The following is an 18,770-nucleotide window of genomic DNA, read 5'->3' as shown; positions in this document are numbered from 1 at the left end:
CAAGTCTGGGCACACAGGTGGTAGTAAATCTAAAGTAGGACAAGGGAGTTCACGCGACTTCATAAAGGCATCCTGGTTGCCACCTGTTTGAGTACAGAAGTAGCAGAGCCATTGCTCAGGGGTAAGGCATCTGCTGTGTTTATGGAAAGTCTCAGATTCAGCCCTGGCCCCTCCAGGTAGGGTAGGGGGGTGCCCCCCCATATAGAACCCAGGAGAGCCACCACAATTCAGCGTAAATACTGAGCTGGATGTGCTACAACAGCCTGATTCCATATAAGGCAGCTTCTTATGTTCCTAAATGGGATTTAGACTGCTTGAATGGGATTACAATTAAGTTTGCGCACAATGCTACTTTGATATCATCATGGGGAAATGATGTTCTGTTAATAGATTCATTTTTTTAATGAAACCATAAGTACATGGAGGCCAAAAAAAAGGCTGTTCAGAATTTCCCCCCCCCTTGCAGAGTGAATAAAGTGCAAGAGAAATGCAGATATGCAACGAGATTGGAATAAATATTTATCCAGCCTTGTTGAATTAATTCCTAAGACCTTTATGAATAAAGTTAAAAACAAAAATGTGAACCTGCAGTGAAAATAATAAAGCTAGATGTAAAAAAGAAAGAAAGAAACACAGCTGATAGACCAGCAAAGAAAGGGCAGCTACAAGGATCTCAGGCCTTAATAAAGGCCACCAAAGGCAGAGGTGAACAGGATGGAGTTTACCAGGGACCAAAAAAGATTGTTGAGTATGTACCAGGTGCACATGTCTAGGAAGGGAGCTCCACCATTCGAATGAATTTTCCCCCCGGTGGTCCTTAAGATTCCTGGGCCCCAAGCCATTCAGGGCTTCAAAGGCTAAGGCACTCATCTCACCACTTTTAGCCCAGAAATATACTGGCAGCCAGTATAGGTATTTTTATACCACCGAAATATATTCTCTTTGACCAGTCCTTGTTAGCAGTCTGGTTGCCCTGTTTTGTACCAATTGGAGTTTCCAAACATTCTTCAAAGGCTGCCCAACATAAAATGGACAGAGAGATGTTTTAATTTCATGTTTGTTCCCCTGGAGTCCTTTGCAAAAAGAAGAACAGGATATAATTGAAATAAGAATATGAATAATGATTGATTTAATGATAATGGGGATGTTGATGATGCTAGTAATCATAGTCCAGAGCCTTGGAAAATGGTGGTCTATCAACCAAGTTCAGAGAATTCTGCTAATTTTCAAGGATTCCTTATCACACTTTTCTTTCTTTCTGTTTTAAAGAAACTAGGGAATGATTCAAGAGACTCAACAGATCTCTCAGTGAATTCAGAACGGCTGGATGGAGGTGCTACAGGTGCGCTGCTATTAGTAAAATGCTACTTCATTAACTAGTGTCCACAAGCTTGCTGTTGCTGATCAGTTAGTACAAATGAGTGATTAAAAGTAATATAGTTTTTGTGAATGTACTTGATTGTTAGAGTGATTACAGCCATGCAGACCGAGCCTTATCTGCACAATACCATGGAAATTAGTTTCCATTTCCCTCATATCCACACCTTGCTGTGCAAACTACACCTGCTCAAATTCCCTGCACAACTGCCCTCTTTTACATCTGGCCTCCTTGACACAACCCCCTTTTGAAATCTTGCTTTTTTTAAAAAAAGTGCAATTATATTACTCATATCCTGTCCAATTTTTGCATAGTAGAGACATGTTACGTATATTTGTGAAAGCTGACCTACTTTGCTATATTCCTTGACTCCCTCTGTAGGGCAGAATTCTGATCTGTCTTACGTGTAGCTGGTGTCAGTTGCTTAGCAGTTTGCTTCATTTTCATTCACTACACTGTGGGGAAGCTAACCTAGAACACTTCCAACAGGGAGTAATTAACTAGTAGCATCCTCTATGCCAGGCCTGGAAATCAAGTTCCAGTCAGCAGCGATGGGAACACAGAAGAAAGTGGTTCTAAGAGTGTGCTGTGGATTTGCCCTCCAGCCTTTATAGATCTGCCTTATGAATGCAAATGGAGACGGAAGAAACACATTTCAGTTTTTAAGGAATTTTAGAGTGGAAGACACCTGCTAAGAAATAGAATAGAACCTATTAGTGCCAGAAATAATGTTCATTTGTCTGTGGATGAAAAAAGGCATTTTCCCATGGTTCCTCACAAAATGTATGTAACTCATTTAAGGAACTTCAAGGATATAAAATGGCTGCCTGACTTTAACCAATATGTAAAATCTATCCACTGTCACTGCTACTTTGGCTTCTCATCTTCTCTTAACTTCTGAAACATCCTAACTGTGTATTTTCTCTTTTTATTAAATGCAAACAACTCCATCTGTGCGAAGCACAGCTGGGCAAAGTGTGGCCCTAGTGAACTTCATATCTGTGTCAAGAAGGGGGGAAATTGGGGAAAGCATTTAGCAGAAAGAGAAGAAGTGGTCTTGTTTGTTTTTGGCTGTGGCTGGTATACCTACTATATGATCCCTGACAGATTGGATTGTATCCAGCTAAAACAGGTTGGTCCAACATGTGGCCCCATTTGACACACCACTACCCTAGCTCGCATCGCCTTCCTAAAGCTGGGTAAGGGAGACACTGGGCTTTGAGAAGGAGCTATCAGGGGTCTGACAGGGTCCTAGTGTCCTCCCACCTCCTTCCCAAGCCTAGTTAGTGCCTTCCCAGCTTTGGGGAGGAGATGGGAGAGCTTTGGGACCCTGCCAGAGCCCTCACTCCTTCTTCCCAAAGCCAGCACCTCACTTACCCAGCTTTGGAAAGGCAGCACAAAGGCTAGGGTGTATCAAATTTTGAACGCCCCACACACAGCAAGGCAGTGTGTGGCCTGGGGGTTCCATGTTGAAGTACTCTTGTGGCCGACTTGGTATGGAAAGTTGGACCACCTAGAAACAGTTTTGCTAGTGTGGGTGCAGAGATTCTTTGACCCTCCAGATGTTGTTGAACTGCAGTCGCCATCATGGTCAATAGCTATGCTTGCTGGGGTTGATGGGAGTTCGGCAACATCTGAAGGGCCAAAAGTTCCACCTTTGCTAATGCAAGGAGTTTAAGCTGCGCAGTGGAACTAACATGGCTTGTCACCTCTGTGTGTGACCATAAAATCTGTTCTAAGGATTCCTCCAGAGCTGATTTATGCAATGCTCAGGGGGTAGGGAAGTTCTGTTTCATGCTTCCAGGGAGAAAATGGTGTCTAAATGACACATAACCAGCTGCACAAACATTTGCTTTGCTCCCTATATATACAATGTGCATGTGTTAAGATCCTTTTTGGTTTTGACCACATAAGCCTTCTCTTTGAAACGAGCTTAGCTGATGGATATGGGGAGAGGGTTTTGAAGGCAACAGAATATATATTGGAAAGAAAGATGTTACTGGTGGGAAAATGTGGTCCATATATTTAAATAATTCTGGGATAGAGAACATTTAGTTCTCACAGATCTATCTTACAAGAATGTTTGAACATATACCAGTATTTCTCAAACACTCTCCCAAAAATGTGAATTAAAAATTGGAAGAACATCTTGTTCGCATAGATAATACACTTTTAGCCACAGAATGCATGCACACATGTACAAGTCAAAGTACAAAAACATCTATGTAAGCTAGAAGAATGTCTTGGAAAGTGGCCTGCATCCTGAATCACCTAGCTCTGAATTTAGAAGTAAAATAGCAGGTAGCTGGGCCAAGTTATGAGTTTGGGATATAATGTACTGCATTAGTTGACTGGCCAAGTAGCTTCAGTAGGATAGCATTATGTTCAGTAAGTAGAAAAACTGCTTTCTCCATTTGACACAAAAAACCTACATGTTATACATGTGTGTGTATATAAGCCTAGCATATATAAGCTACCGTAGATTCTGACGTATAAAATGACTTTTTAACCCTGGAAAAGAGGTTTAAAAGTTGGGGGTCATCTTATACGCCGGGTACTACCTCCGAGGCAGCAGTGGGCACCGGGCGGCTTCCTCCCAGTGTGGAGACCACCACCCGCTGTTGCTTTGGAGGCTGCCGAAGCTGCCGCCACTGCAGCAGCTGGGGGGTCATCTTATATGCCGAGTCGCCTAATACGCTGGAATCTACGGTATATATATTTGAGAATAAAAAAAGAAAGCATCACCCAGGCAGACTTAAGCATCTTTATGTTCCTTAGAATTCAGTACGTGATTGAGGAATTCCAGGATGGTAATTCACAGGCCATTGTATTTTATAGAACTGTGAAATACATCCACCCCAAAACAACCTTCAAGATGTTTGTGTAATTAGCCATCCTAGGTTGAATGGTGGGTGAATCAAGATCCCTTGACTTTACTGAGGGATTTTGGCTCTTTCTCTGTTGACCTGTCTGGACACCAGTCTTCAGGGCAGCTCCTTAGCGATTTTCAGACTTTCACTGACATAAGGGCTGGATCTACATTGTTCTTCTGAGCGCTATTCAATATAACACTCTAGAAAGCTTAATGGCAGTTTTCCATTGCCGGTGGCTCGCTGCTCTGTTGGTCACATTTTCATAACACCTTTTTAATGTTATAAATGACGAGAGTAGATCTGCCCAAGGTCCATTGAGATATTTTGGGGCTTTCTAAGCCTCAGCCCAGTTTCTCTCTGCCTCATAAAGCTTTCTGTTGAAGCACACAGCTATTGCCAGACCTCAGAGAATAATAGGTTGGTGGTGGTATTTTCTGACAGTAAAGGAGTGAGTATTCTGCACTCACCCACTCTCCATATCATCAGGCTTGTGTCTAATGCTCAGGTGTTCCTCTATGGAAACTGACTATATCAGATTATCCCACTCATTCCCTCATGTGTCACAGTCATCAACCTTGGCCCCATTGAGGAGCCAATCATGTACCATAACTCTTGCTTAAAGTGCTAATGACCAGGGGAATCAAGCCAGTTTCTAAAGTCAGAGTAGTGATATATCGGCCCAAACCATTCCAGGAATCTGGGCACATTCTCCTTCTAAAGCTCCCACAGAGATGGAGAATCTATTGGATGTCTCACTGATATCGCTTGTCAATGACTATATTCACATTGGTCAGAAAAGAGGACACTTGGGGAAAGTAGCAGCTTTTATTTTTCCTGAGTAACTTTCAGTCCACACACATCCCTCTGTGTTTTTCTCTGCACCTACTAGAGGCTAGAAACTTTTTAATACGCTGCACCCCTGGTCTCAATGTTCGTTGGGTCCTTTTGTTTCAGTTACCAAGCTCCACCAGTCTTCTCCGGAGAACCGGTTTGCCCTGAGTAAAGGTGACTCTGTTGTAACCTCATCAGAGAAAATCACAAAGGCTGAACCAAAGACAGAAGTTGGGGCCAGGACACGAAGTTCTTCCAGCACACCTACCAGCCCAAAGCCTCCACTCCAAGCAGTAAAGCCCAGCCTAGCAGGACGGCCAACAGTTCCTCAGAAGCCACGATCTGCCTCTCGGACTGGTGAGAAGCCTCTGTACACTATGCTAGCATTAGCACAATGGCTTATGTGTGGAAAAATCAATAGTTAAATACCGAAGAGAAAATTCAGAAGATAAGATAATGGTTATTATTTTGTTTGGCAGCGTTTTTCAATTGTTCTCTGCTAATCCTGACTAATCTTTTAAATGCTAGAAATGGGATTGCAATGGTAAATTATAAGAGAGAATGAGATATTCCCCTAAACACTGAGGTACTAATTTGTAGCCTTTGCATTATAGTACTGCCCTAAAGGTCTCAAAGATTACTACATTCTTCTTGTGTCTGATTAGGCAAATTGTTTCCTCACATTTCTGAATATTGAAATACAGATTTTTAAAAACTTTTTTGAGGCTTTGTTGGAACATATTTAAACAACTTCTTAGGCCCTTCTATTGTGCTTTATTGCCACGTAGCCCTTCAGCACTTTCATTTCTTCCAGCTTACCCACTTTGGAGAGGAGACTCTTAGCTTTGAGGCTGTTCCTCCTCTATCATGCTTTCAAAAACTAAATCAGTACATTTGGGTGGGTGGGTTGGTTGGTTGGTTGGTTGGTTGGTTGTGTGAGGGTTTATGTGAACGAATTTCCTAGATGCTGTGCAGCTGGTGACTGAATTTTTCTGTGTGCACACTGTGTTTCCACAGAAGATATCCCAGAGTCTCCATCTGGTCCAGGTTCCCCTAAAACTGCTCTTCTTCCCCCCATTCTGAAGAGGGTTCCTTCTGATAAAGAAAAAGATGGACAGAGCAGCCCCCAACCAGCTGTCAGATCTCTTTCACACGAAGGTGAGAATGCTAGTATATTTCTCCAGCCCCCCCCCTTTTGTATAATATTCAGGAGTCAGCAAACTTTTTCAGCAGGGGGCTGGTCCACTGTCCCTCAGACCTTGTAGGGGGCCGGACTATTTTTTTTTGGGGGGGATGCATGAATTTCTATGCCCCACAAATAACCCAGAGATGCATTTTAAATAAAAGGGCACATTCTACTCATGTAAAAACACACTGATTCCTGGACCATCCGCAATCCAGATTTAGAAGGCGATTGGGCCAGATCCAGCCCCCGGGCCTTAGTTTGACTACCCATGGTATAATTGTTCGTGTCCTCAGCTATTGGACATCACTTTGCAAAGTTCCTGATTCTGAATATGACCTTAATGTCTGGTCATAATAATGTGTTAATTTACCTATATTATGTGTTCTAATTGCATGCACGCACACGCCTCGCCCTTCTGCAGGGGTTGTTTCCATTCTAGCCCATGGTGCTAATTATATCTCCCATTATCTTTTGTGTTATCTGCAGCCTCCATCATTTCTTTCTCGGTCATAGGGCCAAGCTAGGCAGGAGGCTAATGTTAAATGCATCTTTACATTTAACATGCAGGGTTTTCAAAACAATTCAGCTAGCATTCTCCAGAGGGGCTGGTAGTTACTGTGACAGCAGGAGGCATGAAGACAGAATTTAATCCTGCTGCAGCCCTGCAGAAAATGATGCCTCTGAAGCTGATATTTCCCTGGGCATCAAATGCAGATTTCCTCCCAGTGAAAATACCAATTTGTGGGGAAGGATTTTCCTCAAGACCTCAGCATGCAAGGGCAAGGTGAAATTGCCCCTCCTCATCTGTTGTTATCCCGATAAATATCACTCCCACTCCCTAAGCTGGTGCAGTATTCGCATTTCTAAAAACCTGCGCCTTAGATACAAAGAATCCTTCTGTGTACCATCTGCTTTGACCCAGAGAATTCCTGTCATTGGCTGGCAGAAGTCGAATCTCAATACAGATTGCACTTAGGTCCTGTTTCTGGTTGGCCATTGTGAGAAGAGGGAGGTGGACTTCATGGTCCATTCACCTGTTCTAGCAGACTCTTCACAAGTTCTTTCATTAAAAAAGCTCTACAGTGCTCCATCTGCTGAGTAAGGGAGGTATGGTGATGCTCACAGACATTTCACACATTACAAAGAGGCAAAATTGGATTTTTCATTCATTCATTCATTTTATTTGTATCCCGTTTACACACACACACACACACACACACACACACAACCACAACCATGCTCAAAGCAGCGTACAACAAAGAAAACAGGAGTGCATTTCAAACACTGCAAAACAACTCCAAAATAGCGTAGCAAAACAATAGCAAATATAAGAACATAAAAAACCTACATTTCAATACTATAAATGTAACAAGATTACTGAAACAAGGTGCAGCATCCAATAGCAAAAATAACGAGGGAGCTCCAGGGTTTCGCCTTAGTTCTAGAAACACACCTCCTATGATGTTGCTCATAGGCCGTCTCCTGCAGCAGCAGCTGCTTATAAGCATTTTATAAGGTTTCCAAAAGCAAGGGGTGGGGTAACTGAAAACACTCCTCCCATGAATTTTGACCACATGTTCAGCCCCTATAGAAACCTGCAGTCCATCCCAGCTCCCTGGCAAGTATGAAGTGTACGATTAGAACATTTTAGGTGTATTGCTATTGTTACCTCTTGGTATATGTTAGGACTGGTTAAAAGCTATATCCTCCTGCTCCCCTTTTTTAAGTTACAGTTCTGTTTGTGCAACCTATACTTCTGTGTTATGTCTGGCTCCCATTTCACGCTTGCCCCCATAACTTTATTATTATTCATTTTATTTATTCCCCACTCTTCACCGTAACACCCTCAGATTTTTAAAAAGCAGCATTGAAAACAGTTCAAAACAAATGTACGTGGGCCAACACACTCAGTTAATTGGTTCCTTTACCAGTAAATCATTGACACGATTTGCTTGGCAAAAATGATGAAATAATGCCATCTTATTTTCTCTCTCTCTTTTGTGTATTGTTGTGTTACTAAGCATGCAAAATATCAGGATATGTAAAGCATGACATTTTCATTATTAGGGCTGCTAAATTGTATAATATAAACAAATGATGCTAAGAATGCTGCTGATTGAGCTAATCAGGCTTCAAAATCTGAAATAATTTGCCTCGGTCATTTACTGCAGTGAGTGATACTCTGCAACGGATACAACAGTCACATCCTTTATATGGGTTCAGGTAGTAGTACATAGGTCTTTGTCCTATGCAGTTTGGCATCAGTTGTTGCCTGCTGTAGAAATCTCCAAGTGTAATATTAATCCAATTCATTTCTGACCCAGTAGCGTATCTCTAGAAAAGGAATGTCCTTATGAGAGGTTCTTGCTTCTGCAGGGAAGGCTGGTTCAGTAAGAAACATTGGGCTGGTTTGCATGTCACACTACAGTGGTACCTCGGGTTACAGATGCTTCAGGTTACATACGCTTCAGGTTACAGACTCCGCTAACCCAGAAATAGTACCTTGGGTTAAGAACTTTACCTCAGGATGAGAACAGAAATCGTGCAGCGGCAGCAGGACACCCAATTAGCTAAAGTGTTATCTCAGGTTAAGAACAGTTTCAGGTTAAGAATGGACCTCCAGAACGAATTCAGTTCTTAACCCAAGGTACCACTGTAAGCACGAACACATGAGTGTGTAGACTCCTGGGGAGGAGATAGCTGTCCCTTTGCTCTCCCCTTCTTTTGCTGCTGCACAACACTGAGCTAAGCCATGGTTTGGCTTAGCATGTAGTCCAAACTTCTGCTTATTGGTTTAGCTGGCCAGCTAGATCCAATTCTCCATCGCTGCACTAAGTCAAGCTGCTGCTTAGCTCAGCAAAACAACAAGGGAAGAACAAAGAGGCCACAATCTCCTCACCAGGAGCCCTGATACCTGTCCTAAGCCATGGTTTGGCTTAGTATGACATGCCAACCAGCCCATTGGCTTAACATTTGGTCACATTCTCAAGAATCAACAGCACTCTCAATTCTCCATACTCCATGCTCGGGTATAAGAGCTGATCTTAAGGGCATGTGATGTTTTTGTTAGAAGATCTGCAAATTCACATTTGAATTCCTTAAGAACTCTTCTGTGGATGGCATCCAGACCTAGTGATGTTTCAGTTTTTAATTTGGCCATTGTCACCACTATGTGCCTCAGTTCCTCAGACTTCTTCCTGAGAAAGTTTCTGAAAATGAACTCTAATGTGCAGTATCAATTTTGGAGACAGTTACATGTTCCTCACAGGGTAGCAGTCTTAATGAATAGCAAATATATATATATCTGACGTGAAAATATTTCTTTTCCAACTACATTATTCATTTTTGTATGTTAGGAAGTACTTCTCATCCCTGCAGGTTTTTAAATGCTGTGTTGAACAAAAGCACTGCAGCAAAAAAGTTCGATCTTTTACCTATTCAGTGCTGAAATAAATGGGCCTTATATCACCAAATTACCATGTTTTGCAGCTCAGCAATCAAACCTTTAAATCTGATTTTTAGTTTTTTTAAAAAACGGGGTTTCACCCATTCTCTTCTTTTCTCTCAGAATTCTTAGTCTTACATTTAGTTTTCCAGTGAGTATGTTTTCACATTGATAATGAATAGAGTGGAATTGTCTTTTTTGTGAATTCTGAATAATAGGAAACAAGCAGATGTGCTCACTTGCCAAACATGGAGGAATTTCTTCTGTGTTGAGAATATGCCTCATTCCATATGTGACTCATCAGAGCTTTAAAGAGAATGAGAGCAATTTCAGTTATTATCTTAGGGAAGGATTATTGGTATAATTGTTGACCTGTGCATAGTCAAGCACATTGTTCTTTATAATGCATTCCACATAACATGCATTCTGCTGTGGGCAAAAAAAGGAGGCAACAATTTGCTCTAATCTCCTGCATTATACTTACCCACTTTTTACCTATGATGAAATGAGTTTGACAATGTGTGCAATATAAGAAGATTGCATTGGAAGTCAAAAGCAAACCATTTCTCTCCTTGGGAGATAAAATTGTCTGTACAGCAACAACAACTTGGCTGCTTGGTAAGGCTAGTTGTAGATTTTATATATGATTAAAAACTACCAATATCTTGTCTTTTTAAACAGATGTTAAGTATTGCTGTGTTCATTTATTATAAAAGCTGCTGCTACATTTACAATGTAAACAAGTTCTCATAGGTTTTGGTTTGGTTTAAATTAATGTATTTCTGCCACCTTCTGTTGGTTTCAAGTTAGTGTTTCCACTTGCATAGTAATGAGGTAATTTCTGCTCTCCAATCATGGAAAAGTTACACATGGATCCCTTTCTGGTCAAGAAGTACCAAACTATTGAAAAGCACTACAGCCATGGCTTCTTTGGGTTTGATAGGGCCCCATGTGCAGGGCCTAACTTGATTCGTGCCGCTTTGAAAGTGCCTGTCCTCTGAGTGAGCTTTCCGCTCAGGAAAATGTGACAGTTCCTGTCAATGTTGATTGTGCCCTGCCATACATGATAACTGTGGAAATCCTGCCACTATCTGTGATATCCTTTGGATGTTGGCCGTATCTTACTATTTTAACCAGCTTCTATTTGGAACGTAGGATATGAGCTTTTGAGTTACACAGAACTCTAATCAATGAACGATTTGGAGCAACAGAGCAGATATTGGGGTCATAGTGAATAGCTCTGGGGTCATAGCAAATTAAGATGTCCACTCCTTAACTTGCCAACTCAACATTCTGTCTTCTGATACAGGTCCAAAGAGAAGCCCAGGACACCAGGAGCAGAAACAGAGGTCTTTAAGTAAAGATGGTCAGCAGGGAAGCAAGTCCAGTGACTCTGGTGAAGAAGCTGATAAAGATTTTATTTTTGTTTAGTTGGTTGGTTGTGTGTTTGGCAGTGCTCTTTTGTAACAGTAAGGGTACTGCTTATCCCTCTTTTTTGATCAGTTACTCTCCTTTTATAGAGGAGCATTTGGAAATGGGGGGGGGGGAGTGTCGGTGATTGCACTGGTAACTGAACTTCATGACTCTGATCCTTTGTTTTTTCCTGATCTGTACTATTCCAGACATTCCCTTTCACGCCTTTGCAAAAGCCAGCAACTTTTTCATGTCTTCTACTTGAATTTCTCTGAAGCAGCTATAAAAATAATGCCTTGCTTTGCGGGGCTTTGCGGGAGGAAACCCCAAGCAAAGGAACTGGACAATTTCTTACACTAACCCACACTGTACAGCATGAGAGGTGTTGTACTGCTGAATGTAAATGTGTCAAACTTGCACGCAACTTACTTTATAAATATATTCTTGCTGAATGCAATTGCACATTGTAATTATATCAACAGAGCACACTAATAAAATAATTTGTATAAATAATATATATTAGATGCTTGGATATGATTTTTACATTCTCCTTTGGGAGACCTTTTTTCTCGTTTGTTGTACTGTATATAAGAACACAATATCCTACATTTTGTGTACTGTTCTAAAGCACAAAACAACAACCCAGAATTACTAATAACTTGATATGCTTCCATATCCATAAGTAAATGTTTGTTGTTGATTGGAATGCGGGCAATGGACATTTTATTACTGTTGGTATTTTCTAGAGGGCACCTTGGGGGGTCAGTCTGCATTCGCTCTAGCTTCTAACATGTACTTTTGAAAGAAAAGTAGATTCTTGTCTGTAAAAGCAATCTTTCATTTTTTTTCTTTGCATATTTCACAGGCATCTGCTTATAATACACGCTGAAGGGAGTTTATTCATAATGTATATTTGTACCAATAAAAATGATTTTACAACTGGAATTTGAATTTCTAATTTTAAAGAAATACTCTCTCGAAGCCTTTGTATATTTATAAATTATAAATCTATAGTTCCATACTCCAGTACATTTTTTTCAAACCCTAAATATAGGCAAACTTAGCATTTAAATTATTTCAAATCATTTTTGTACATAATGTAGCAAGTAACTTCATGTGGACAAAAAAAAACCTTCGCTATTTTATTTTTAAAGTCAATCATTTCTTCTGAACGTAACATTGCAGAATATGAGGCATATTGCTGCAAAACAACACATCATCTTTACACAATTCTATTGTGATGCTTTCTGTATGTTTCTGCCAGTGACAGATTTTTTGCCAGACATATTTTTTTTCACGTCTACCTTTCTCTGTCACCAAGGGATCAAACACCGATGTGTATATGTTCATTAATTGGTTTGCTTAACCAACAGTAACAAAAAAAATTCTGTTACTGTTAACCAAATATCAAAACTAATGGAGGCTAAATTAAGAAAAGTTGGTCATATCAGGCATGCCTTGGTTTAAGAGGAGAGGGCTCTGTGTGCAGGGCTGCCCAGGCCTTAGTTGAAAGGCATGTTACATGCAAATGAGAGTAGTGAATCCACAGCATATTTTTTTTAAAAAATGAAAAATATTCCTGCCATTTTGAGTGGAAAAATGAGTGATGCTTAACCCTTTCCTGCTCAGCACTGCCCCTTTGCATTGCTTCCTCCATGCAAGGTCCCAGTATGTAATTTCCTTTTATAAATAGACATTTGCAATTGCATAAAGAGGGATAGCTTTGGCAAAGGATAGGGAGAGTTTTTAAGTATCATATCCTTCTCTGCTAAAAAATGTAGCATCCTAAAATTGCTTTAAAAAATAAAAATAAAGACTGTTCAGACAGTTACGTGTAACATGGTTTGCCCTCAAGACAAGCCCTTTACCTTAGAGGACTACTGCCAGTCTTCTCTTTCAACCTATAATATACAGCGGATGAAGTAATTCAACACGTAAGAAGGCAGAGGTCAACTCTACCATTATTTAATCTATTATGCCACAGCCATTATTATTAGTATAAGTGGGTTCTATGAAAATAAATGGGATCAAGTGAACCAGAAAGGTAAGGTTAAACATTTGAAACGTTAATCTTTTTCTCTACAATAATCATTTAGGTAATATTATTTCAGGAAGGTTGTTCGTAACCATATCTGGTGAGCAAAGCAAAGTGACCCTGGGTTTTTCCATCTTTCGAGTCATTTTTCTTTCTTTCTTCCAATGAGGAAGTGAACATGTAGAACCAGAGGAGGATATAAAAGCTCTCTTAGAAGAACTGTTGTTTTAATTAGATTGACCGTGTCCAGGAAAGGGATAGGGCTGCTATCTGCACAAATCCAATTTGCTTGAATTCAGCAAAGTTAACTCTCTAAATGACTGCTGAAAGGCACAGCAGATGGGGAAATGAAGTAAGTCTCTCCCCTCATTTCCCATAAGCTTTTTTCTCCAAAACCCTCTGGCAGAAAAAACCCTCCTGGAAGTTAATGCAGCTTGCAGTGTTGATTGGAGCATTATAGGTCGGCAAAGGGACAGTGGCATAGATGTTTGTTACATTACCAGTCAATGTAAAACCCAACAGGTTTGCCAATATGATTGTCCCATCAGTGTCCATAGAGTACTATGTTTCAGTGCCACCTTAATCTTGAAATTAAAAAGTTGGAGGGATGGTTGCTGATTCTTTTATGTGGTTCCAGAGCCAACAATGGAAGGGACCACGCTTGCTTATATTGTTGTGCTTTTTCCCTTCCAGAGCTATGGTGGGGGGGGGGGAATGGTTTAATTAATTAATTGCATTCCAAGCCACCCTTCATCTAAACAGATTCCAATGAAATTGACAACAATAACCAAATAAAATAAAAGTGAAACATAATCATTCAAAGAAAAAACCCAGCATACATCTAAACGACAACAGCTAAAAAAAATGCAGCAAAAACAAATGTAACCCTTTTAAACTTCATGAGCAAACAAAAATGGCTTAAGCAGGCATCAAAAAGATGATAATGCCAATTGAACCTCCCCAGGGAGGGTATTTCAAAGTCAGGCAATCACTACAGAAAAAGGCTTCTTTGTGTAAGCATAATTCAGATCAGCAAGCAACAGCAGTTGAAGGGCAGAGACTCCCTTTCTCTCCTAAGAAGTTTGCTGGCAAAGGCAGTTGTTTCCATCTGCAGTCGCACCTACTCTTGGCTACAGGTAGTGTTGAGATGCTATGGGGAGGGCCTGTCCAGCTCTCCAACTCATCCCTGCCTGCCTGGCTAGTAACAGAGTGATCTATCTAGTAGTTCTAGAATGGGGCATTCTTTCAATTCTGGAAAGTACCTCCTCTTGGTTGTCAGACAGGAGTCTTCTAGTAAGAACATCACTAGGGGGTGGAGCTAAAACAGACTGCCTGTAGACAGAGTGTGACTAAGATTTCTCTACCCAAAGCCACAACACAGAATGGAGTGAATGGACTAAGAGTATGAACAGAGGGAGATTGTGGGTTGCACCAATGTAGCTTCACTGAAACACACACACACACACACACACACACACACACACACACACACACACTGCAGTCATCTTCACTATCCCACATTACATGGTATTGCATCCTTGTGACCAGTCTTTTACTTCCTTTCAGCATAAAAGCATTGTAGACAAGTTTGTGGCACCCTAGCTAAAAGTCCATGGCATTCCACCAACAGTTAACCAGAGGGGGCTAACACATTTTCATCAGCAGCATCTAGCCATGAGTTCCACCCTCCATATTTCTTCAAGATAGGTGCCTTGGTGAATTGCTTTTCACAGTTGCTGGATATGCAGGAAATATGTTGGTGGAAATGTTGCAGGCTTTCATATCTTTCTGTTCTTCAGACCCTAGGTGTTCAGCATAAATATTACAAATAAAATAAGGTTAGGATTTGATCATTTTTTAAACAAAACAGAATCAAATTTTTATTTTAGCTGTTCTTGCATAGCAGGGTCTGACTGGAAAGTGATGTGTCAACTTTGTTCAGCTATCAGCATGTCTTTGATCAATTCCCCCACTTTGACTGTTTATTTCAACGTTCAAAGACCCCCTTAGTGGGCTGCTGCCTGTTTTCCTATCAAATATCTTCTCAGCTGCTTTGAAAAGGCTTGTTTGGCAGAACCATGTGTGTCAGGTTCAATTTAAATTGTATGCTGTGAAGCAGATAAGCGTGTTTTCTTTGTAGTCTTAAATCATCCATCAAACATGCAATTGTATATTATCATTGAACATTCCACATTTATAAAGTTAAAACTAAAATTCCACATAATTTTGCATTCAGTTGTATGTCTGAATTGTTTGAACTTTAGGAAGCTATTTGTGATACTTATCCTGGGCTATATTTATTCCCCTTAACAAGTATGTCTGTTGAAGAAAGTTAGTATTGGTATTCACAGCTATTGACCTGACCTTGTATTCACACCTTATGATATGCTGACCGAGGCCATGGACATAATCCATATTTAAGAGCTTTGTATGGTGGTGGAATAATTTAGACCACAGCTGCCTTTCAGCAAAAAATAATTACTTTTTCCTGCATGCTCAAAGGACTTCACATACGTTGACAGTAAACCTTACCCCAACTAAGGTAGACAGAATGCACTTTCCCTGTTTTCAGGTGGCATGTCTGAGGCTCAGAGATAACTGTTGCCCTAAGGCCAGCTATTAAGGTCAAACCCAAAACAAGATTGGAACCAGGGACTTCCTGGTTTCCGACTCTTTCTCGTAACTGCTGCTTCTAACTTGCTTTCAGGCTTATATCTGGGAGGTGATAGTGCTTATTTCAGGTGAGTGACATGGGCTAGCAGCTCCCATGTTGCACCAGTAACATATTATTACAGAGATTGCACACCACCCCTAATCTCTGCCAAGCAGCAACAAGATTTCAGGGGTCTCCAGGTACTCACCCAGGGTTGTGTTCCCATTGGGAAATCAAGGCACAGCAGAGACTAGTATCTTTAAGAAATATAGTTTGTACTACACATATTTACAAGCAAATAATGTTCCTCAGGGGTGGGAAAGGAATCTACCCTCTGCTCTCCTAACTTTGGGGTTCAAGTCCTAGCATTCCAGGCCTTCTGCAGTACTTCTTATCAAAAGCTTTTGTTCAACGGAAGGCAGATCTGAATGCTGAACAATTCAGTACTCCTATAAATGCTTCACTCTACTTCTAGCAGCATCTTACAGCTTGAAGAAAAGCTTGTTGAAACTTGTAACAGCTTTTGATAATTTCAGGGTTGGGAGGTTGGATAAGGCTTTACTTATCCATCTGTGAGACAGTCATTTTCTTTTGCAAAAAGAGAATTTGATTGCGAACATTCTTACAAAATAGCAAATAGAATGTCGTGTGGCAACCGCAGTCATTTTTGTCAATACTTATTGTTCAGTACTGTGTGAGAAGCTTAGCTTGTTTGCATTGTGTTACTATACAATCATGAAGACAAAATAAGCCAATAACTGAGACAACCAAACATAGACAATTTAGTTAGTGCCTTTTATTTTCTTTCATAATAGCCTATCCAGTTTTCAATGCACTTAAATGCATTTTGCAGGCTTTAACATAATGCTTGTTAAATTTAAAACTCAGAATACCTTTTCTATTTCAAATATTTCTTTTCAGATTGAGTTATAATAATTTTAACAATACATTTTATAGTAATAATGATAGTGATAATCTTCATTCTATTCATGTAATAATGATGTCCTTCTTTACAAGTACCTTGCTAAAGTGGGGTTAGGTGGGTGGTGTGGAGAAAAAGCCATACACAAGATGGGTATATTGAATCTGAGGCCACGTTTGGTTCTTCTAACACAGGAGTGGGGAACTTTTAGCTTTCCAGATGTTGCTGCACCACATCAGCCCCAGCAAGCATGGCCAATGGCCAGGGATGATGGGAGCTGCGGTTCAGCAACATCTGGGTAGTCAAAGGTTCCCAACAGCTGTTCTAATCTGTATGAAAATGTTCCAGGATCAGTGGTTCGTAGCATGATGCAATGGTTGTGGCAGAATAGAATCATAGAGTTGGAAGGAACCCTGAGGATCATCTAGTCCAACCCTCTGCAATGCAAGAATATGCAGCTGTCCCTTATGGGGATTGAACCTGCAACCTTGGCATTCTCAGCCCCACTTTCTAACCAGCTGAGCTATCCAGGTGCTGAAGAGTTATCAGAGCCCTTGCACTGAACTGGAGCACATGAACAGATATATTGGAATCTGGATGCTCAAGCCCACGTGGTAATTACTGTGGGGAAAGAGAAATGTGCAATAGGGGTGTGTGTGTGAACTTCCCATATTTGACATAAAGCAAACTTTGTAGATGCCCCAAATGGCCCCTTAAGCAAAACTACCTGATTCCGTGGCCCCCTCCCAAACCCTTCCTCTACCTTCCCCCATTGCTGCCATTCTCCCACTCTTGAAAACTGGGAGTGGAGAATTATGAAAAGGGTTTGCTCCAGCCCATTCATTAGATGTGGGGGAAATTCTTTTTCGAGACATCCCTTTTAATATTTCAGAAACCCTTTACCCCAGAGCACAATAATGATTCTAGTCAGTTTGGGACCTCATGGGGTTAATTGAATGCTTCGGTTCTTGTGGCAAGTTTCCTTTCTCTTTAATGGCCTTCAACAGCCACATGCTTTCTGCTCAATGAGCATAAAAGGTTTGGGTGGGTTTTATTGACTTAAGATTAGCTCTATTATTTCTATATATTTCTTTTATTAAAATGTTAATGCAGGGGAGCTGTCATAGCAGGCTGGTGTGAGAGAAAATGGGGCCTCTGTGTGAACTATTACTTCTGCCAAACTTGCTCCAAGATTTTCTTGAATGCAGGCTTCTGGCACAGCCTTTGAGCTGACAGCTATTTGCCACTGAATGCTAGTACAGTGTTACTGGAACCCAGAAGATCCAAACCTGCGTCTATTGCACTTGCCCTTATCTTTTTTTATATAGCAAGGGCAGGAAACCTGTGGCACTCCAGATGTTGTTGGACTGCAACTCCCATCAGCTCCAACCATAATTGCCTACATACATGGATGATGGGAATTGTAGTCTAGCAGCATCTGGAGGGATATAGGTTCTGAGTGTACTACGAAGCTCAGTACCAGTGAGACTCCAGCCATTTCCCAACTTAACCTGCCCAGAGGAAAATCTCTGTGATTGGACGCTTGGTACTAGTTCTTAAATACCTTTGGAACCTAACGGGTTACTCTCTGGTGTCAACAGTGTAAAAGTAATAACCGTAGGGTATTTTAGACATTCCAGCAAACAGTTGCCCAATTGCCAGCAGGGAGCATAAGGTTCTATTCGTATGGACATGGACAGGTGTGCACATGTCAATCATAATGTTTTGCATCATCATGCAGACCAGGGGTGGGTTGTTGTTGTTGTTGTTTTGCAAAATCTCCCCCCAAAATAAAATTCCAACACTTCCGATATGGGCTGCCATATGCCTGGATTTTTCAGGACATTTTAACTGATTTCTGAGAATTCTGCCCAAATGCTATTTTCGACGGATGAATCACGGATATGTCTGGGAAATTCCGGATGTATGGCTACTAGTTAGCTACCCCTGAGCCACACCAAATATAATAAAGCTGATATTAAAATTGCAAATGGAGCTTGCTCACTTATGCATGAAGCAACTGGATAAGCAGCT

General features: G+C 40.9%; 1 protein-coding gene across 3 annotated transcripts in view; it reads left to right on the top strand.

The window, feature by feature from the left end:
• The window catches only part of CARMIL1 (capping protein regulator and myosin 1 linker 1), a 336,439-nt gene that overhangs the window by 120,775 nt on the left and 196,894 nt on the right, over positions 1–18,770 (top strand). For 2 of the 3 annotated variants that reach the window (XM_083518563.1, XM_083518564.1), the window contains exons 34-37: positions 1,270–1,342; positions 5,206–5,439; positions 6,100–6,240; positions 11,023–12,071. In XM_083518563.1, the coding sequence (XP_083374689.1) occupies positions 1,270–1,342; positions 5,206–5,439; positions 6,100–6,240; positions 11,023–11,144 (570 nt within the window). In that variant the 3' untranslated portion in view covers positions 11,145–12,071. Of the gene's footprint in view, positions 1–1,269; positions 1,343–5,205; positions 5,440–6,099; positions 6,280–11,022; positions 12,072–18,770 lie in introns of those variants that run through there. The other variant, XM_083518562.1, reaches the window with a different exon arrangement.

Source organism: Podarcis liolepis (assembly GCF_965112155.1).
Source record: "Podarcis liolepis genome assembly, chromosome: 8".
NCBI classification, from domain to species: Eukaryota; Metazoa; Chordata; class Lepidosauria; order Squamata; family Lacertidae; genus Podarcis; species Podarcis liolepis.
This window is presented reverse-complemented; position numbering and strand designations above follow the sequence as displayed.